Here is a 23,507-nt window from a genome sequence, read left to right as displayed (position 1 = left end):
TACAGGCATTTCACTGCTTTTTACATTGGTGACCTTTGGAGCTCAAAACACCTCTACAAAAATGCCCAAAAAACTTTACGCTCAGGTGTGAATGCAGCTTAAAGAGGAGGGTCACCTTAAAAAAATGTATTAATAGTCAGCAGCTACAAATACTGCAGCTGCTGACTTTAAATAAATGGGCACTAGCAATCGCTCATCTCTCATCTGCCCCTGCCGCCATCCTCTTTCAGGGAATCAGGAAGTGAAGCGTTGCGGCTTCACTGCCTGGTTCCCTACTGCACATGCGCGAGCGCCGCATGCGTCTTCACTGGTCCCCGTTGTGTTCTGGGAACTGTGCGTTTCCCAGAACACAGGGGGGCAGGCATCTGCAGCTAGCTATTCCCAGAAGTGGGTGCAGATATCTGGATTATACAGGTATCTGCAGCCCCCCCCTCCCCCCTGAAAGGTGTCAATTATGGCAAAAGAGGGGGGGAGGAATCCGATGAGTGGAAGTTCAACTTTAGAGTGGAAGTCCGCTTTAAAGGTAATTGTTGACGTTGAAAGCAAAGTCTACCTTTTACCAAAAAAAAAAAAATGCATGTATGATTTTTTTGGGGCAAATCACCCTGTAAAGCACTGCAACCTTCGATCAGGGGGACCAATGCCAGCCAGGCGCTAACACTCCTCCATACCAAGGCACAGACTATAAATTAGAGAGCTTCAGAAAGTGCAGCAATCACCAGTGTTGTGTTTTCATTGAGAACAACCATACCATGGTGGTAGAGGAGACTTCGTTCCTTTCATTTAGACCCCTTTCACACTGGGGCGTTTTTCAGGCGTTTTTCAAGCGCTTTAGCGTTAAAAAAAGCGCCTGCAAAGCGCTTGAAAGAAGCCTCATCTGCAGTCCCAATGTGAAATGTCAGCGCCCGAAAAACGCTCGTAAAGCGCCGCTTAAACTAGCAGCGCTTTACCAGCGTTTTTCGAGCGTTAATGGGGCGCTTTTAACCCCTGCTAGTGGCCAAATAAAGGGTTAAAAGTGCCCACAAAATGCTGCTGCCAGTAGCGTTTTTCAGGCGTTTTTCAGGCGTTTTTCAGGCGTTTTACAAGTGCTTCCCATTGATTTCAATGAAGCCCCGCTCGCCCCCCCCCCCCTCCCTCCGCTCAGCAGTGCCGGCATTGCAACTGTGGGCACCCGGCTGTGGCTTCACAGCCAGGCTCCCACTGCGCATGCGCGAGTGGCGCCGCGTGCGGCCACGAAGTCACCTGGGACCGGTCACATGTCCCAGATGACTGACAGGAGGGAGGGGGCAGAGCTGAGCCCTTCCTGCGCTGAGGGGAAGTGATGTCACTAGCCCAGGCACTGAAGGAGGCAGACTACGTGGGACACCCTAGCAACAGGCATTTAGAGGGGAGTTAATTTTTTCCCCACTTTTTTTTTTTTTTTTTAGGAATTTTAATCTTTTTTTGTGTGGAACACCACATTAAGTAGCAGTTATAGGTTATAATTAGTTGCTCCAGATCAGAAGAGAAGGTGGGACGTGCTTTATGTGCCACCTTACTCAAATAACTGTAGTGAGAATAATGCGTTACACAATAGTTTCGCACATTGATGCAACTACCACACCAAAGGGTGACTTCCATATCACGCCATGGCTGCTTTCAAAATAATGATGTTGGTGGCAAGTCACCCACAAGTTCTCCGTGGTCCTCTGTCACTCCACCAGAAACGTCTCGCGCTCCAGGTGACGGGAACACAAAGCTCACCATTATCACTCATCACAGCATTCTCTGCCAGAATGAAGAATGCTGTGCCAAGCAGCTGTCTAGATTGGCAACACCCTTTTGTGACCGCATGTCGTCGGAATCCTGCTGGACGAAATTTCAATGGGATGAAATGTGGGAAGTACGGGATTAAAGTGAAATGTCAGTAGCCGTCCTCTGGGACAAGGAAGCACATAGCAAAAAAGGTTACCCAGCCTTATTCCAGATCATCCATCCTGCACATAGACTGTAAAGAAAAAAATGATTAAAATCACACAATGAACCTCAGTGCTGTGGTTTACACTTTACGCTTCCGGCATCACAGCTTTCTGGGCAGGAAACCTGCCAAGGTGCATGTCTGGGCAAAAAAGGGAAAAAAAAAAAAAAAAGAAAAAAAAAGACACATACAACATACAGTATTCAGTACATTTCACCACATTTTGAATTTAAAAAAAAAATGTTTTACAGAGAATCTGACGATCCTGCCAGGGATTCAGTGAGTTCTAAACCTTCTATTTGAGCCGACAACAGCCTCAGAGGCACAGAAATTCAGTGTTCAAAGCACCTGGATATTGTATGAGAAGACTGATGTATATTGTATGGTGAATATATCATACTGGAACCACATGTTTTAAGATATTCCATTTTGATTACTTTTAGCCTGCGGTCACACTGGGTATGATTAAGGCGCCATGCACAATGGACGTTAAAATAACATTATTAAAAAAACGCCAGCAGCTTTGCAGTGAGTCTTTCAACATTTACAGTTTTTGCAACAGGGTTTATTAGCGTTTTACCACGTTAGCTTGTTTTTTAGTTTTTTTTCCAATGAATCAAAAACATTAAGAAATGGTGGGTGAGTCACGTTTTTTAGCGGTCATAAAAACTACTCCTGAATGCGATTTTATGGCATTCAGAAAACAGCCCATAAACTCCACTGCTGATAAACATCCAAAAAATGTCAATGTGTGCATGGACACATAGGATAACAGAGGGGAGTTTATGGGCTGTTAAAAGAAAAACAAAAAAACGCCCAAACTCCCAAAAACAGCCGTTTATGAGCTTCAGCGTGCATGCATGGAGCCTTAAAGTGGTGCGATTTAAAGCCTGACTTCAACACTACATCAGCACTACTTCAGTGAGATTTAACGCTTTGATAAGACTTCAGTGAGAGGGGCTGTCCATGTCACGTTGCGGAACAGTGAGGTTCTGAAAAAAAGTTTAAAGTGGAGGGCCACCCTATAAAAAAATAAAAATAAATAAAATAAAAAAAAGAATTAACATTCTGAATTTTTTTTTTTTTAAATAAATATATTGAAATTTGTGCCGGATGTCCTAAAAAAGGAATATATGAGCCACTTCTCAAAAACACACTACTTGAAATCTTACCTATTAAAGAGGAAGTAAACCCTGATGAGTTTACTTCCTCTTTCATTCCCTGCAAAGGCAAAGCATAATGGACTACTATGCATCGCATAGTAGTCCATTATGTGTCACTTACCTGACACAGGAGCCAGCGAAGTCGCCGCTGTCCCCTGTAGTCCACCGCATCCATCTTGGTGGTGGCGTCTCGCAGCTCCGCCGCTGTCATTCGGTGAAGCCGCGATGATGTCACTCCCGCGCATGCGCACGGGAGTCGACACGCGCAGCAGCTCCATTCTTGGAAATGCCGCGCTCAGTGCGCCTGCACGCCGCGGTCTCCTAAACCATATAGGTTTAGGAGATATTTCTTGGACCTACAGGTAAGCCTTAATCTAGGCTTACCTGTAGGTCAAAGTGGTTTGTAAGGGTTTACAACCACTTTAAGACACTGCTATAGAAAGATATTGGATGCTACTTCAGGTACGATTTGTAATATCGCACATCCTACCTGAAGTTGTACCAGTGTGACAGGGGGCTATATCATGTACAAGTAAAATTATATTCTTTTAGCCCAGGTTCACAATGACAGCGGGAATGAAATTGTGCGAGTACAGCTGAACTTGGACAACTTCATTGCCGACTTCGGGGGCGATTTCAGAGACATCTGTGCGGGTTGCTGCAAACATGTCAATGGAAATCACCCCCCGAAATCGTCAAAGTAGTACAGAAAACGACTTTTGGGAATCGGTGCGGCGCCACAAATGTGGCGTGGCACCGATTCAGGCGGTGCCATAGCCACAGATTTGGCATGGGATTTGACATGTCAAATTGCATCAATGTGAACCAGGGCTAAAAGACGTTTAATGTTTGGTTGCCGCCTCAAAGTCCCAATGGTTATGGGTATTGTGCAGGGAGAAGGCGGAGGACTGACTACACTGCTTGGTATTTTAGTGCAGCAGAGGCAGAGTCGTCCGGCTAAATGGGAAGTTAGTGTTACTAAACCCAGGACCCTGTATTCACTATATCTTGTCTCCCACAGCACACAACCTGGAAATGCAATTATTTTAGAAAATATAAAGTGCTAAATACCTTTTCCTCATCAGCAGTATAGAGCACTTCTTTGACAACTTCTATCAGTGTCTGGTAAAGCTTGTAGAAGGAATTTTCTTTCTCCTCTGACCATCCTATAAGGCCCCCTGATCCTCTGTCAGGACAGTGCCGAATGGCCCTGTGCTGATCACATGTATCCTCCCAAGAAATAAAAAAAAAAAAAAAAAACTTTCTAGCAATATACACCAAACTGAGCATGTGTAGAGTGTCTCCAAGGCTCTCTACTATCAGTAGATGGATTGGGGACTGTGTGAAGGAGGGAAGGATCAGAGAAGACAGGACCAAACAGCCTTTATACAATGCAGACCACAAAGATTATAACAAGCATGCTTTACTGCATATACAGACTGGTTTTACAGTTGTGGGTTTAGTAACATTTTAGGAGTACATTGGATTTATGGGAGCATTTTTAACTAGGGATGCACCGAAACTTCGGCCGCTGAAACATATCGGCCGAAAATGGTGTTTTCGGCAAATTGCCAAAAGGAAAATCTTGCCGATAATGGGGCTGAAAATGGGGGTGGGGCCTGTGCGGGCCTCCACCCCCTGGTGCCACACATTGCAGGGGTGTTTTCCTGGCTCGTCCCCAGTCCTCCCTCCTCCTTTCCTCCCGCCCGACAGTGCGGTGATCTCCATGTGTCACGGAGCTGTGCATTGAATTGCCTGGGCGGCTGCAGGAACAATGTCCCGCCTCCTGTGACAGACGGTACACTGATCCAAAGGCGGGACATTGAATCAGCGTGACATGATTACATGAGGCAGGACATTGTTACTGCAGCCGCCCAGGCAATTCAATGCACAGCTCCGTGACGCACGGAGATCACCGCTCTGATCTGGGCATGGGTAAGGCTGCATTTAGACACTGGCAAGCTGCATGAGGGGGAAAGAGTGTGCCCAGGGCAAGCATTGCAGAGTTTTGTCCGCAGCTAAATCAAGTTTTTTGTGCCTACAGTGCTGCTGCATCCAAAAGTCATTTGTTTGCCTCTGATACCATCTACCTCTGCCCACTTGTGTGAATGAAGCCATGCTATATAAACCAGGTCACAGGACAAAGGCTGTACTCCCTTTATTGGCCATATATAAAATAATAATAATAATAATCTTGATTTTGGCCCAGCTAGGTTTTTATCGCCATGTGATAGAATGGGGAAGGGTTAAGTTGTTATTGCTAGTAGAGTTAATGATATCAGCATTCCCAATAGAAGTCTGTTGGAACAAAACCAGGTAGCTTGCTTGGGGCCAGTTCACACCAGATGCAGTTCCGTGCTCTTTTTTTTTTTTTGCACAAAATGCATGCAGTGTTTTCCATGTATTCCAATGGCTCTAGTTCACACCATGCAGTCAGTTTCTGCACCGGAAACTGACTGCATGGTGTGAACTAAAGCCATTGGAATACATGGAAAACACTGTGCATGTATTTTTATCAGGCTGGCTGCATCTGAGGGGAACTGGTGAGGCTGCTTTGATCTCCTGTACCATGCCTGCAGTCTCTGACCATCTCCTGTACCATGCCTGCAGTCTCTGACCATCTACTGTACCATGCCTGCAGTCTCTGACCATCTACTGTACCATGCCTGCAGTCCCTGACCATTTCCTGTACCATGCCTGCAGTCCCTGACCATCTCCTGTACCATGCCTGCAGTCTCTGACCATCTCCTGTACCATGTCCCCAGTCTCTGACCATCTGCTGTATGAAAATATTTTTTAAAAACAGTCATTTTCGGTATCGGTGCTGTTTCGGCCTCGGTTTTCGGCCTAGTGTATTTTTCATTTTCGGTATCGGTTTCGGCACCAAAAAACCCATTCGATGCACCCCTATTTTTAACCTTTTGCCTATTGAGCACTTCTACCTCTTTCCTGCTATGGCCAATTTTCAGCTTTTAGCGCGGTCACACTTTGAATGAAAATTGTGCGGTTATGCAATACTGCACTCATATGACATTGTAATTTTTTCCCACGCAAATATGTTGGTGTTTAACCACTTGAGATCCGTGCTATAGCCAAATGACGGCTACAGCGCGGATCTCCTTTTCCGGGACGACGTCAATGGACGTAGTCCCGTGCACGAGCGCCCTGCGCGCCCCCTGAGGGGCGCGCGCGGCGCGCTCTGTGATCGGCGAGTCTACGAGACTCGCCTGATCACCGATCCATGCAAGGGGTCGATCCCGACCCCTTATCACGTGATCAGCTGTCTTCCAATGACAGCTGATCATGTGATATAACGGAGCCAGTAATCGGCTATTATTCCTCCTCGCGCTGTCAGCGCGAGGAGAAAAAAAAAAGCCGATCACCGGCGGCCGTGATCGGGACATCAGTCCCGATCATGGCCAGCCCTGCTAGTGCCCACCTGCCCCCTGCCAGTGCCACCCAGCAGTGCCCACAGTGCCACCCAGCAGAGCCCACAGTGCCACCCAGCAGAGCCCACAGTGCCACCCAGCAGAGCCCACAGTGCCACCCAGCAGAGCCCACAGTGCCACCCAGCAGTGCCCACAATCTGCCTCAACAAATGTGCTGCACCCCAGTGCCACATATCCGTGTCCATCTTTGCCGCATTATCTGTGTGTGCCCATCTTTGCCGCCTTATCTGTGCCTATTAGTGCCGCCTTAACTATGCCTATCAGTGCCCACCAATGCAGCCCATCAGTGCCCACCAATGCAGCCCATCAGTGCCCACCAATGCAGCCCATCAGTGCCCACCAATGCAGCCCATCAGTGCCCACCAATGCAGCCCATCAGTGCCCACCAATGCAGCCCATCAGTGCCCACCAATGCAGCCCATCAGTGCCCACCAATGCAGCCCATCAGTGCCCACCAATGCAGCCCATCAGTGCCCACCAATGCAGCCCATCAGTGCCCACCAATGCAGCCCATCAGTGCCCACCAATGCAGCCCATCAGTGCCCACCAATGCAGCCCATCAGTGCCCACCAATGCAGCCCATCAGTGCCCACCAATGCAGCCCATCAATGCAGCCCATCAATGCAGCCCATCAGTGCAGCCCATCAGTGCCGCCTCATCAGCGCACTTCAATGAAGGAGAAAAATGACCCGTTTGCAAAATTTTATAGCAAACTATTAAACATGATTTTTTTTTTTTGCATCTTTTTTTGTTTGTTTAGCAAAAAATAAAACTCCGAGCTGCAATTAAATACCACCAAAAGAAAGCTCTATTTGTGGGAAAAAAAATGATAAAAATTTCATTTGGGTACAGTGTTGTATGCCCGCGCAATTGTCATTCAAAGTGCATCAGCGCTGAAAGCTGAAAATTGGTCTGGGACTGAGGGGGGTTTAAGTGCCCAGTAAGCAAGTGGTTAATCACAGCTTTTTTTTTCCAACTAAATGAAAAAAAAAAAAGACCAAAAATTTTACAAAAAAAATACCCTTCATAGTTCTAAAATTTTGCAAACCAGTAATCTTTCTCCTTTACTGATGTGCGCTGATGAGGCAGCACTGATGGTCATTGGGCACGTTTTTACAAAGCCAGTAAATCGGCTCTCTTCTCATGCTGTCAGCGTAAGGAAAGGCATGCCGGTGTCTTGTGAAATAGGGTCCTCCATCAGATGCTGTCCCCTGCGTACTGCGCATGCGCAGTACACAGGAGCACAGATTCCGAAAATTGCCGAGGACGAACGGCGCCTGCGCCGTGAGTCCAGGTTCTATCCCCACTACCCAAGTGGACATAGAGTTAGAATAAAAAAAGAGCCGAGCGCAGCGAGGCCGAGCCCGAAGCGTGGCGAGCTAAGCTCGCCCGCGAGGGGCCCTCTAAAATTCTAAACCCTATGTCCGCTTGGATAGTGGGGCTACCTCCTCCACTCACGGCGCAGGCGCCGTTCAGCTTCGGAGATTTTCCGAAGCTTCGTCTGCTCCGTACTGCGCATGCGCAGTACGGAACGGACACATATGGATGGCCGGACTCTATTAGGCAGAACACCGGTTTCTGTTTACATCATGGTCAGCTGTGATTGGACACAGCTAATGACGTGGTAAAGAGCTGTCAATTGGCGCTTTACCACAATCTGTGATCAGCGCTGTCCAGAGGGCACTAATGACAGAGCGCGCAGCGGCGAGCGTGATCACAGGACGACGTCATATGAAGTTCTCCCAGAACTGGCCGGCTGGTCTGTAGCTGAATAGTTGGCAAGTGGTTAAAGGACTAAAAATTGGGAAAAATGCATTTATTGCAAAGATACTCTGAAAGTGTTCTTTTGCTCCAAATACACTTTAAAGGGACCCCAAGAGAGGCCCACGTGTCCCACCTCATTTATTCCAGCCCCCTTTATGGTCTTAGGCATTTGGCGAATACAGACGCTTTGAATGCCAGTGTCCCTTGCCAAGGTTCCCTACTCTGATCACTATGTCACTACAGTTATTTCGGGCTCAGAAGGAGCAACAACAGGCTGCAGTGCCAACAGGCACCCAACACACAGAATAAAAAACAAAAAAATAAAAAAAAACACAACACAAAGGCTGCAATGCTGGAATGGAGTGGAGAATATATGAGCCACCAGAAAGGCAAGTCAAGCCCCGTACACACGATCAGAAAATAGTAGGGAAAAAATACCACTTTGTAAGCAATTGGATCGTTAGTACGGAGCTTTTCAAGAGCTGTTATTTTCCGATCGGACATGCACACATTTTTTTTTTTCCGTATGATGCCAGATTGTGAAAGGGGTCTAAACAGAAATCGTACAATCTGGCATAGTACGAAAAAAAAAATGTGTATATGTCCAATTGGAAAATAACGGCTTTTGAAAAGCTCCATACTAACGATCCAATTGCTTCAAAAGTGGTATTTTTTCCTACTATTTTCTGATCGTGTGTACGGGGCTTGAAAGACACCTCAGTGTGAAAGGGGTCTAAACGGAAATCGTACACCGAGGTGTCTTTCAGGCGCTAAAGGGCTAAAAATAGCACCTCTAAAGCGCTTGAAAAACGCCTCCCCTGCCACCGCAATGTGAAAGCCCAAGCACTTGAGGCGCTGAGCTGGCAGGACGTGTTAAAAAAAAAAAAAAAAAAGTCCTGCGGGGACCAGCATCTTTGGGGCGGTGTATACACCGCTCCTGCCCATTGAAATGAATGGGCAACACTGCCGAAGAGCCTGTAAAGTGCTTCAGCAGCAGCACTACATGGGAGCATTTAACCCTTTCTTCGACCGCTAGCGGGGGTTAAAAGTGCCCACTGGAGGCCGCATAGCGTGCTAAAACATAAGCAAAGAGCCGCTAAAACTAGCGGCGCTTTACCGCTTACTCTGCCCACGGCTCAGTGTGAAAGGGCTCTTAATCAGTACAGCTGTCATTCGAAAATACAAATGCATTACAACACATATGACTTCCGAATTTTTATTCTGTCGTCCGAGAATTTGTGACTCTTAAGGTTCGATTTGAGATTAGCATAGATAAAATAAAAAAAATAAAAAATAAATAAAAAAAAGAAATAGGACAATCGTTCATCCGTCTGATAATCTCATCGTGTGTACCAGGCATAACTGTTGCTCTGCCAGGGACCAGGTAATGTGATTTAAGGGACCTGGCAGGACTTTTTAACAGACACTGCCAGGGGAGCCATAATCAATTCTATAGGCTGAGATTCAATTGCAAGAGCAGGGAGTTGAAGTTTCTCACATTTGGAGACTGTTGCTATGGCTGCAGTAAAGTGCCATTTAGATTTGGCAGGTACAGAAAATTCCAGCTGACCAAGAAGAACAGAAATGCTGGCACATTCGGGTCATCCAAAAGATCGTACATTAAAATATTTCTACAAACACGCGAGTTTGCATTAAGCCTACACAGAAGTCTGACCCAGTTCTGGCTCATCTTATTTAAAAAAAGGACTATTCACCAAGTGTAGCCCAGCTGATTGGCTCTCCTAACAAGAAAGGGGACGTCATCTACTTAACCACTTGCCTACCAGGTCAATTGACATTTCTCTCATATATGTAAAAATCAAGTCTCAAATAAATAAAAACAACAGGTGTATCTAAAAGGCCTATAATACACCACTCGGCGCCCAACAAAGGATACACCACAAATTTAAAGAGATAGATGTATGTATATACAAGCATATATATATAAACACATATGCATATATATATCAATACATATCCTCATATGAGCATATGAGCGCGTGATCATCACATATAAATGGTGACTTAATATAGTATATGATTCCAGTGGTAGAGCAACATTAAACTCCCACGGTGATCTATATAGAGTTACACTAAAACGATGTTCAAATTGGAAGGGCAGCTCACATACGGTTATACATATTTATAACCCATTTTTTTGGGAGAGGTTTATATACACTGTTCGCCCATGTTTTTTTCTTTGAAGGGGATATATATGCTATATCTAGTAGTGGAATTTGGGGTTAATGAGAGATCCATATGATATGGGATATTGTCTGGAGACATTTATTTGGGGATTTATTTTGTAATTGCATGAACACTCTACTATAATAAGTAAAGTATTTGACATATTTTATGCAGGCTCTCTATTGATATCTGATCTAGCTGCCGTTTTTTATGAATAGATACACTTGTAATATGTATTTATTAAGTAGCGATGTAATATGGTGATTTTTCCTTTTTATTTAGCCATTTTTATTTTAGCCATTTCTTTGTATATATATATATATATATATATATGTCCGCTTATTTGTTTTTATTATTATTATTTTAATGAGTGAGTTTTAATGATATGCGGATTGTCATTTTTATTTGGAAATTATGCTGTTCCGGGTGTATGAGTTTTGCCAGTACGATTTGTTTCTAGCTATCTGGTCGGCAATTTAAGTATGTCGATATGTCTATTCCCTCCCCCGCCAGCTGACAGTGTTCGTGTAGCCCTGTTACCATGACTACGTGCTTCGTCATGTGGGCCGGACATGTTGTGAGCGTATGAGTGGCCAACACGGGCGGGGGGTGTGGAATATAAGCTGGCCGCTGGCGTCGTGCAGCCACGCCCTCTGTTGAAGTCGGAAGTGACGAAACGCATCAGGGCGTGGCTTACACGACGCTCCCGGAAGTGATGTGTGCGTTCCACCGCTGACCAAGGACCAGGAAGTCACTCGTAGTGTATACAGCTGAACACAGGAGGAGGACACTGATGCCTGAATCTGGTGAAACACACATATTCTTATTGCCTGAGATATATTTTTTATAATGTACGCGGATATTTAAATGGGGATTTTATTTATTTATTTCTAATCTTAATAAAAACGGTATTATGCTATGTATATGCTTTGTTTTATTTTGTGACATGCTTGGAGGATGGCTGTAATTGGGACCCCTAAGTGAAGACATATGAGTCCAGGTTATATCTGAAAGAATATATATTCCTTAAGGCTGTTTGTTTCAACGCTATCTGGTGAGTTTTACCCCCTGCGGGGGATGCATCGCACGTGGTGAAGCACTCCCAAATAGTTTGGTGGAAGCTATGTCAGCAGCACGTTTGGTCACCTTGTATCGTTGAATAAGAACATTATAATCACCCTATCTGCACATTAAGGACTGTTCTTCTTTTTTCATTAGAGCTCATACACAAGTACTTGTGAATATCTTGAGAACTCTATGTTGAGCGCTGTTTTAATACCGTCATTCTCATATGATTTTTGATGAATTATGTGTATTACAGATATATATATGTAAAAATCAGTTCTTTGCTAGAAAATTACTTGGAACCCCTAAACATATCTTTAGCAGAGACCCTTAGGAATAATGGCGGTCTTTGCAATTGTCTTTATGTCACATGGCATTTGTGTTTTCTCAAAAGCTTTTTTTTGGAAAAAACACAATCATGAATTAAAAAAAAATTAAAATAAAAAATTCCAGATTTGTGAAAATAGATACCCAACATGTTACCCTTTAAAATTGCGCATGCTTGTGAAATGGCATCAAATTACGATACTTAAGTCTCCATAGGAGATGCTTTAACGGCTGTAAATGCTGGAAGGATTTGCCCCTTTAATGACCAGGTAATTTTTAGCAATATGGCACTGCGTCGCTCTGACAGACATTTACGTGGTCGTGTGACATTGTACCCAAACTTAATTTACACCCCATCCCCCCCCCCTGTATTTTTTTTACTTTTTGCTAGAATGCATAGCCAAAAAAAAATTTAATATAAAAACAAAAATGTATTCATCAGTTTTGACAGCTATATATTCTAAACCCCCCCCCCCACAATAAGGGAAAAAATAAAACAATCGCAATAGGCGTATATTGATTTGTTTGCGCAAATATGTCAGCAGGTACCTTAAACGTGGTTGGAAACCCTTGCATATACCCAATACCCATTGAAGTAACTGGTCTCAGGTGATGTACAGAGAAGGAACAAATCCTACATAAGTTGTACCTGTTTATCTGCAATGTTCTCTTCTCTACAGCCAAAGTTCAGAAATTATAGAGCTTGTCTGAGCAGTCAGCTGATTGGAGAAGGGACACGCCCCCTTCACACTGGGAGCAGAGCTGAGGTCCCTTCCCTGTCACCATTTTTCTCTTGGTGTCAGGAAAGCTTGTCCTAAGGCATTTGTAGAGGAACAAAGCAGCAGATAGAAATGGCACTTGTGTACTTGTCTCACTCGAGAGTACAACTATAGAGCAGTGATTCTCAACCAGGGTTCCGTGGAACCCTAGTGTTCCTCCAGAGGTTGCTAGGGGTTCCTTCAGCATTGGGCAATTTCTGCCTCTCAGATAAGTTCCCACTGACACCATTGATCTTTTTAGCTATCTGTAAGGAGGTAATTCTTCCCAATGACCACAAGTGTAAGGACCATTCTTCCCACTGACCATCACATTAATGTATCGAGTTGAAAAGTTATAATTTTTAGCAGGGGCTCCCCGAGACTAGAGACCAGAGACCTATTTCAAGGGTTCCTCTGTGTTGAAAGGGTTGAGAAAGGTTGCTATAGAGGGATATGCTTTATTCATATCTGAGGTTTACAACCATTTTAAGGACAGTAACCCAGAGAAAGCAAATCAGACTTCACCTTCCACTAAGGGAAAAACGATCGGTCCTGCACAAGTGCACATCACCACTGGCCTATGCACTTCATTCAAATAAACACCAAAGTTAGTAGCTTATGTATCACAGCAATTCTACATAAATAGTCAGGAAACAATTTTGTCCCATGAACCAATATGAATACCAAATACCATTAATCAGTTAACTATACCCGTGGACTGAGGCCTCGGCTTTGTGCTCTACATTATAAACGTTTGTTCATCGCAGGTAATTTGGACGCACAGTTTGCACCATGTTCCCTGCAGGTGCTCATTAATCAGAGATTCATTTGTGCCCAATGTGAAAACTGTGCGAGTGTACCAGGTCTTGGAAAATTGCCAAGGAAAGAGTCACTTATATTTAACAGGAAAGTCATTTGGTTTTCCTCCAACTGCAAGGAAGAGAAGACTTATGGCCCCTACACACGATATGAAAAATGGGAAGAAAAATACAGTTTTCAACGCGTTTGTACGATAATTGGATTGTTAGCACAGAGCTTTCAAGAGCCGATCACGACAGTTCATCCGATATTTGATCGGACAAGCACGAAAATGTTCCTCGAACAATACCAGATAGTACGATTTTCATTTAGTCAGTATAACTGTCGTCTGAAAATACAAATACATTACAACACATGACATCACTTTCCGTTTTTTTTTTCTGTCGTACGAGAATTTGTGACTTTAGTAACCTATCCAATTTCTACTTGCAACTATTAAGCGGAAAGAGTCGAATGATCTGTCGTCAGATTTTTGGATCGTGTGATTAGGCCAGGTTCACACTGGTACAACGCGACAGTCGTACAACTGGATCCAACTTTGCCCTGCGACTTGAAGTCCAACAGCCATCCGACTTCAATGTACGGGGATCAGACGGTACCAGGCACTGTCTGGTATGAATCTTTAGAGGAAACTCCACATCAAATAAATAAATTTGAAAAAAACACGACATGGGGTTCCCCCTCCAAGACCATACCAGGCCCTTCGGTCTGGTAAGGATTTTAAGGGGAACCCCATGCAAAAAAAATAAAAATACAGCAACAACCCCCCCTATATGTCAGAACAGAGATCTGCATTGTTTACATAGTGTCCCCCCTGAAAAAATTAAGTCCCTGAAAAAAAGTGCCAAAAGTTCTAATCAACGAGGAGAAGCTGCTATTCAGTAAAGATGGGCTGTCCTTTTCCAGGCGCTCAGGTTTGGATGTCCTCCCACACATCCATATAGCATAGCTTAAACAAATGGAGGGCCGGCCACTCTGGAATACCTTCTGGGAGTTTATTGAAAAACGGTTCCGTTAAAGCAAACGGTTGAGCAGAAGTACAATTACTTCAGCAGATTAAATATCTTAAACGAACCTATTTCAGTTATGGATTTCTTGCACAAAAACAAAAAAACATAAAATAATCCCATTTGATCAGACATAATTACTCCATAGACACTCACCTCACTGAGGTAAATAAAAAAAGAACAGGTGGAACCATCGACCCCGTAATTGGAGTAGCAGACATCAGAGCGCCACATATCCTTCATCCACTGCCGTAACAAGAGAGAAATCATCATCAGTAACTGTGTGTAACCAACCAATTTTCCACAACATTTTTCACCAACTAAAAAAAAAAAAAAAAAAAACTTTTCAATCTCATTTATAATACAGGAGATTGGGCTACAGATTCAGGCTATGCTTACCTTTACTTTACCCTCACAGTGAGGATAGCCATCCATGGGAGGCAGTTCACATTGTTCCTGGGCTCCATTAATGAGATCTAGGGAAGAAAAAAAAAAATAAACACCAGTTCAGCTTTACATACTGACATTACAGAAATAGATTGCATCTTGCATTTAAATATCAACAGAAAATTATTAAAGGACATTGATAATGAAGACAATGCAAAATGTACGACTGAATTGCAGCAAAAAAATATCTATCCCTATCCATCTATAACTATATAAGTCTCTCAAATGCCCAACTTTAAGCAAGGAAATTAGAAGCCGTGTCTGTACATACTAGAGCTGCACGATTAATTGTTAAAGAATTGAAATCGCAATTCTACCCCCCTCCCAATCTTAAAGCATTTTCTCCATTCAATGCAGAGAGAGTTCTCTGCTCAAGCTGACAGCAGTAAAACAAAACAAAATAACAAACACAAACACACTCACACACACTTAGTTCTTGTAGATCAAAAGGTATGAACTTTGATCTGTAAATGAAGTCTATTTAACCACTTAAAGTGGTGTTGCCACCAAAAAATAAAACTGTTTAAAATTCTTAAAAAAAAAAAAAAAAAAAAAAAAAAAATTGGAAAAAAAAAATTGTTTTACTCACCTTTAAATACCTGTTGCTAGGGGGTCCCTCGTAGTCTGCCTTCTTCCTTGCCCGGGCTGGTGACATCACTTCCCCTCGTGCCGCACAGTCACCTGGGACCTGTCATGTGTCCCAGGTGACTGTACGGTGTATCACGGCACCCTGTGCTGCTCGCGCATGCGCAGTGGGTGCCCGGATGTGAAGCCACTGCCGGGTGCCCACAGTACGCATGACGGCACCGCGAGCGGAGCGGGGGAACGAGGGGGGCTTCGTCCCCCCGCATCGCTGGACCCTGGGACAGGTAAGTGTCCGATTATTAAAAGTCAGCAGCTGCAGTATTTGTAGCTGCTGACTTTTTTTTTTTTTTTTTTTAGGGGGCACCCCACTTTAAAGAGGAACTGCGGTCTGCCCACATAATTTGTAATAAAAAACATCTTTGCCATTCTGAAGCTTCCCTCCAACCACTTTGCATATTTTATATATATACTGCAGAAATCTCCCTTATGCATAATGTCATAAGCCTGGGCTAATGACCAGACAAGAAACAGGAAGTGGGCTATATAAGGTATTTAGTGCCAGAAAAGAAATGTTACTATCCAAAGTTAAGACAAGGGCAGAAGATTCAATAGATGGAAAGATGAAAAAATGACTGATGTTCTGATTTAAAGATTAAACCTTTTGCTTACACTTGTTGCTTACAAGTTAAAAATCTGTATTTTTCCTAGAAAATTACTTAGAACCCCCAAACATTTTTTTTAAGCCAAGCCCCCAGAGAATAAAATGGTGATGGTTGCAATATTTTTTGTCACGCTGTATTTGTGCAGCAGCCTTTCAAACATTTTTTGGAAAAAAAAAAATACACCTTTAATGAATAAAAAAATAAAAATAAAGTCAAGTTATCCCAATTTTATTGTATAATGTGAAAGACAAAGTTACGCGAGAATTGTGATCTTTATTCTAATCAAAAAAAATTGTGAGGCTCATTTTCGCCAGCACTAGTACATAGCGGAGAGATTCTTTGCTGCAGTTCCTGCTCTGGTAATACTCACCAGGCCACTATTCTCTGAAGTGACAATACTACTAGGGCAGTGACGGTGAACCTTGGCACCCCAGATGTTTTGGAAGTACATTTCCCATGATGCTCATGCACTCTGCAGTGTAGTGGAGCATTATGGGAAATGTAGTTCCAAAACATCTGGGATGCCAAGGTTCGCCATCGCTCGTTTTCTACATAACAGAGCTCTGTCTTCCCCAGAACTAGCACTGTTGAGGGGTAGTCTTGCAAAATGCCTGGATTTGGATGAGAGTATCAGCTGCGGAAATGGCTTATTGGGTGCAACGAAGGCAGTGAATGAGAGAACCATCTAACTGTCCAACTGATATTTTTGCTGAAGTGATACTAAAGTCGTGCTTCATTTAGGCTCCATCCACATTTGTAGACTTTAGAGTGCAACTTTCTTTGCAATTTTCATGTGACTGACCAATGATAATGTACAGTGATTGCACATAAAACATTCATGTGCAACTTCTGAGGGTTTAAATTGCAGTTTATGGCACTCAAGTCGCTTAAAGTTAGGCCCAAAGTAGTGCAGTAACCTTTTTAAAGTCCCACATATTTGAACGATTGTCACTGAAAAACATGTGTTGTGGCTTTAGTGTCTGAAGTGTAAAGTCCAAGTGTAAATGGAGCCTTAAAGTTACTGTAAACACCTTTAAAAAGAAATAAGTTTATATATGCTCCCCTTTTTTGGGCCCCCCCCACCAGTGCCCCTTGCTCCTCTTCTCCAGTGAGTGACCCCCATAGAAGTGGCTATGGGTAAGTCGTGTAGGTTTGCTCGGCCTGTAAACTCACAGTGGGACTTGGCCCCATCCCCCACTCCCTTGCCTTGATTGACAGCCACAGGACACAATGGCTGCCTCATCCTCAACAAAGCCAGTGAGACCAGGAAATGAGGGGAGAGAAGGGTTGCAGATGAGCACAGCGTTGGATCGAATGAGGGCTCAGGTTACCTAAAAGGAGGGGGGGGGGGTAAAACTGCTGCCTAAATGATTAGCCCTAATGGGAAAAAAAAAAGTAAGCGTCTCCTTAGCGAGCCACGTGCCAGCGTGTTCTTCCTCCAGAGCCGAGTGGAGTGCATCCATATCGCTCCGCTGCCCTCAGTTTCTGGCGAGGATCCAGAAGTTCTGTGAGTTGTGCCGATGGATCCTGGACTTGGCAGCCGTGACAAGGTGGTGTTCAAGGATGAAGGGTGGTAAGAGTACTGGGACATTTTCTTAACCTTCATACTTTAAATGCATTTGGGTAAGCAAAATTGTAGCCTTTAGAACAACTAGGGAATAAGGAGGCTGGTGCCCGAACTTTTGGTTCTTTGCCTATTCCAATACACAGCGCTTTCAGGCACCATGGTGTACTAAATCCAGGAGCGGATACTAGTGGTAGAATTACTGCAGCAAGGTTACACTTCTGTAACTTTCCTAGTTAGCCAAAACTTTTCGTGTTTGGTAACAGCTCAGTTTTCTTCCTTTTAGTTAATCAGTTTCCACTGGAACCTTATCTGAAAAGGACAAGCAGACCTCCTTCATGGAGTGCTTGCCTTCTGTCCTGGCCACATTTGCCAGGCCCTTCACTGATTATTACTTCAAGGATAATCAAACACTTAGAGGAAATCACATTCCATTTCTGATACTGAGAGAACAGCATTTCATTTTCCTTTCTACAGGAAAATAGGCATTTTCAATGAGCATATATTTCACATTAGTGTTTCAGAAATGTTTGAGCCAAATATTCACATTTATGCTTGCTTGCTCTTTTAGGTATTTACAGTAGATATACAAAGTCTACACAACCCTAAAATGTCAGGTTTCTGTGAGGTTAAAAAAAAAAAAAATTCTCATAACTGGGGATGTAGCTGTGTTCATAAGTAATCACATTCAAACTCATGTTAAATAGGAGTCTGTACATAAACCAAATACCAGTCACTATTGGGCACACTCAAGAGAATATAAAAAGGGACAATTTTAGTCATAAGGCAATTAAAAGTATAATTGAAGGAACAGTCTTTTAGTTTTACAGTGGAGCGGGATTAGAACATCTGTCAGGTTTTTACTTCACTAGGGAGAGATTCACCCTATGTGTCCTGGTGAACATTCTCACTGAAAGTAAAAAAAAATCCCAAATTCTGCGTGGACACCAGAACAGGAAAAGAAAAAAAAAGAAAAAATCTTCCAAGGAGGACACCAGGTATGGTGACCACCAGGGATTCCCCTCACTTTGGAGGGATTTTTGCCTCCAGTTCGGCATTTACGCTAAAGCAAGTGTCTCCAAATGTTCTAAAAGTTCTAACGGGCCAGTTTACTGTCCTTCAGTTTTTAGGGGGGTCAGATTGTGGCCATTGGTAGTAGAAAATGCCCCTGGGAGGAACGGTGCCCAAATGTTGGTGTTAAAGGATGAAATATTGCTCCAAGGGCCAAGTAAAAAGCTAGCAAAAGGGCCGCGTCCGACCATCTCAGGCCGCAGTTTGGAGACCACTTCTCCAGAGCAGCCTTTCCCCAACCATCACAACACAGAGGAACCCTTGAAATAAGTTTCCGGTTTCAGAGAACCCCTGCTAAAAAAAATACTACATCTACAACTCATGATACATTAGTGTGATGGTCAGTGGGAAGAATTCTCCTTACATTTTTGGTAAGTGGAAAAAAATACCACCTTACAGAATGCTAAAAAAGATCAATGGTGTCAGATGAGGTGCAGAAATTGCCAATTACCCAATGAAACCCTAGCAACCGCTGGAGGAACCCCAATATTCCATGAAACCCTGGTTGAGAAACTCCGGTCAAGACTGTGGAAGCGAGAGAATGCAGAGAAAAACACGCAAACACAGGGAGCATGCGAATCCCTTGCAGATGGAGCCCTTCCCAGGATTTGAACTTCAATACTGCGAAACAGAAGTGCTAACCATTAAGCCAGAGCAATGCCCCTGATTAGTTTCTCTCTACTGAATCCCCTTATAATCAAGCCCACAACCAATGAAACCAAACAAGTTTACTGGTGTAGTACATCATTTGAGGTAAGAGGCCCATTTGGACAAGAAAAAAAAGTAAATAATAGTTGACTTCACCTACACTAATAACTAGTATTAGAACATAATTTAACAAGATTAGCGAAAGATTGCTCCAGGCAATAATTCTGGCTAAACAAATAATAAAAGCACCGAATCTGGATTAAGCATCAGCAAACTCACATTCTGTAATCAAATTCAGAAGAAGACCATATCAACTAGTAGTAATTTCCCAATGTATATATAAATTCAGTTTCCATGTACCAAAAAGAACTAGAGTAACAGGACATTGCAACTAATGTTGAGATGCAAGAGGTTCCTTATCAGTACCACTAGCCACAAAGTTTTACTTCCGCTCAGAATAAACTACATAAAAAAGGTCATAAAACAAATTATGTTTGTTCCATTTACATTCACAAAAGCATTAAATGCATTTTAAAATCCTGTTGGTACATAGGCCAGATAACTTTAATATATGCATCCCACAATTGTCTGCACATCAAAAATGGTATCCATTAGCCAACACTTTCTAAGCTCAATTCTGAGGTGGTGTTGGCTTTCTCCAAAAAAAAACAAAAAACAACCACACCCCTTGGCTGCAATACTTACCTTTAGCACAGTTTCCAGGGTGCTCAAAAATCCCCGACCCAGCACCAGCCCCTTTTAGGGAAGAAGGTCGGAGTGGATTGGATGACATTCAAGTCACCCAACCTACTTCCTGTGAGCCATGGTTCCCCACCATGGGGGCTGTCATCACTTCAGCCAGGGCTCACATTACTCCTGGACAACTCAGAGCGTTCATCACAAGAGCCGTGCCATCAAAACAAAGAACGGCTTACTGCCATAGGAGAAGAGGAAGGTCCCAGGACACCACTGGCTCTGCAGGAAGAGTCATAAAAAGAAAAAAAAAAGAAAAAAAAAAAACCAGAAGGGTGTACACAAAGTGGAATTGGGCTTTAAGGTAAATCAGCATGTGCTAAACAAGACTAGCCCCTGGTTTCACTTTCTTTTTTTGGGTGCCCATAAACCCCCCCCCCCCAAATCGCCAGATCAAAATCACCAAAAAACCTATTAGGCAGCAGTGGGGCAAGTACCCAAAACCTGGGGTGCACCATCACACCTCTCTGGTCTCTCAGGAGATCAATGCAGGAAATCAGTTATCAATTTTGTGAGACACATTCTCAGCAGCAAACAGGACCACCCATTGCTGGAGAAGGCCCAAAAGACACAGGGGACCATGTGGATCACAGAAAATGGTATGCAAAAAATAAAAAAGAGGAGTCAGGGGAATACATTTTCCTAACGTGGAGTGGCGCTCAAAAAAATATATATATATATATGTGGTGGCTACGTTATTTTGTTAAGGGGGGGGGGGGGGGGGGGAGGGTGGTTTCACCTGGTGATGTGACCACCAACACTTGTCTTATCCATTAATGAAAGAGCTAAAGAGACATCCTTGGATAGTAGTATTGTCTGAAGAGGTTAGTGTTTAACCAGCAGAATTAGATGCACTTTATATACAGTGACTAGCAAATTACAGCCAAGCTCCAGCGAACACATTTTTAAGCTTTTCTGGATACCGTAAAAGTGATTGAACGGATCACGTTTATAAGCCAGCAGATCATGCCTACCAAGATCATGGATATAGCTGCAGCCATGATCTTGTAATAAACACTTGCTGCCGTATATACACTGTAAAGGAAATTTGTAAATTCTGTATATACGGTAATTGTATTCTATTTTGTATCTATTGCACACTGCACTCGTGGTGCACATGGCACTAATGTTTTCATTACATGCTTGCATTCTTTCAAGTCCTGATTAGAATTAGCCTATGTTACGCCCTTTGTTACCATAAAAGTACAATAATAATGTGATCCTTCGTAATCATGTGTATAAAAACCTTCAATTGTGTCATTAGACAGAACAGTTACTTGGAAAGATGCAGAGTATCTTTTGTATCGGTTTCTACGGCAGTAGTTCTTAATTAGGAACCACTAATCAATATGGAGGATAGGAGTTTCCGATCTAGAAAATATCTCCAGTACATACGGCTTTCAGCAAGTGGTTAAGCATTAAAAAAAAAAAAAAAGGCTGAAAGTCTAGGTCGGGCTTTGCTTCCTCATGTCAGCGCTGTTCCCTTGATGATTGGTGTTCTAGTGACTAATAGCAGAATCAAGTAGCAGAAAGCACAAATTGAATAGATGAAGCCAGGAGTTCAAGCTGCAGCTTTATCTCAAACAGAACAGTGCGTAGGCCAATAACAGCATCACCGAATCTCACTCCAGATGTCCCGACTCTAGCAGAGGCATACATGGCACACCTTAGATGACCTCATACTGCAGCCAAACAGCTAGGAGTCTAATGGCACAGGAATGCTACCATCATTTTCAGAAACAACTCAAGTAAAAATGTCGACTTTTTCTGGGGGTACTGCTTAATCAGAATTACCATTTTAAATGTTCCACAAAACAGCACCTTCACTTTACACTGAAAATGTCCTACATATTTAAAATGACACCAGAGAAATATAGAAGCCAAGTCTGTGGACCTTCAGAAAATGTTCGTGGCCTGGTTATGAAGAACGTTTGGCTTCAACATTTGTAGTCACTGACCCAATACACGTAGTGGCAAAATCAGAGACTTTCCTCCGACTTAGTGGAATTCCAGCTTAACACCAGCTATGCTTAAAAATTGTGCCCCAAACCCCCACCCCCCCCCCCCCCTTGATTCATATCCTACCAAACTGGTGAAAAAAAAAAAAAAAGATTTAAATGCTTATTTTTAAGCGTTCAACAATGGTGGAAAATTCCAGGCTGTGAATTAAGGGGCCAGGATGTTAGACTTCCATAGCCCATAGCCGTTGTTGGGCCTCCCTCACCTCCTCGGCAGTCACCATTCACTGACACAGGGGAGCTGTGGGATCACATGACCAGACTAAAAAAAATAGTACGTACACACTTTTTTTTTTTTTTTTTTTCACAGGTTAGTTAGGATAGGTTGCTGGAGGGGGTGTGAACGGTAGTGTAGGCCGGAAATCAACTTCAATTGATGGATAATTGTTTTGGGTCAGAGATTCAGTTACTGAAGCCAAAGACAACCAGGTGCCTAGCACTTTCAAAAGATGGTTAATTACAGGTTCTACATACTTGAAAGTGACCTTTCATAAAAATGCAAACATTACAGGATACATATTATAAATAAAAGAAAGAAAGAAAAAGAAAAAAAAAAAAAAAACACTACGCACACACCTCTAGCCTAGGCAAAGGTCACTGTCTAGGTACATACAGTGGATATAAAAAGTCTACACACCTGTTAAAATGTCAGGTTTCTGTGATGTAAAGAAAAAAAAATTTACACAAAGAAATCATTTCAGAACTTTTTATACCTTTAAATGTGACCTATAAACTGTAAAACTCAATTGAAAAACAAACTGAAATCTTTTAGGTGGGGGGAGGAAAAAAACTAAAATATGGTTTTATGTGTTTTTTTTTTATTTTATTTTTTAATAAGGGTATGCATAAGTGTGTAAACCCTTACAAAGCACTTTGACCTACAGGTAAGCCTAGATCAAGGCTTACCTGTAGGTCCAAGAAATATCTCCTAAACCAACACGGTTTAGGAGATATTTGCCAAGGCACTGCTGTCTACGGCGCATGCACAGGCACACTGAGCGCGCCGCTGTCAACGCCGATATGCTGCGAGTGGCGGCTCCCATGCACGGGAGTGATGTCATCACGGCTTCGCCGGATGACCGCGCTGGAGCAGCGAGACCCACCGAGAAGATGGAGGCTCCATACACAAGGGGACAGTGGCGATTTCGTGATGCATAGTAGTCCATTATGCGTTACCTTTGCAGGGAATCAAAGAGGAAGTAAACCCATCAGGGTTTACTTCCTCTTTAAGCACTTGCTTACTGGGCACTTAAACACCCTTCC

At 43.2% G+C, this 23,507-nt stretch overlaps 1 protein-coding gene across 1 annotated transcript in view; it reads right to left on the bottom strand.

Annotated features, from left to right (window-relative positions):
• The window catches only part of MGAT5 (alpha-1,6-mannosylglycoprotein 6-beta-N-acetylglucosaminyltransferase), a 263,857-nt gene that overhangs the window by 127,868 nt on the left and 112,482 nt on the right, over positions 1–23,507 (bottom strand). Inside the window, exons 4-5 of the mRNA XM_077447804.1 lie at positions 14,896–14,972; positions 14,653–14,742 (exon numbers count right to left, since the gene is read on the bottom strand). Of these exons, the coding sequence (XP_077303930.1) occupies positions 14,653–14,742; positions 14,896–14,972 (167 nt within the window). The remainder of the gene's footprint in view (positions 1–14,652; positions 14,743–14,895; positions 14,973–23,507) is intronic.

This window comes from Lithobates pipiens, unplaced genomic scaffold (genome assembly GCF_037356315.1).
Source record: "Lithobates pipiens isolate NorthernLeopardFrog02 unplaced genomic scaffold, aLitPip1_a1.2 Scaffold_22, whole genome shotgun sequence".
Lineage (NCBI taxonomy): Eukaryota > Metazoa > Chordata > Amphibia > Anura > Ranidae > Lithobates > Lithobates pipiens.
This window is presented reverse-complemented; position numbering and strand designations above follow the sequence as displayed.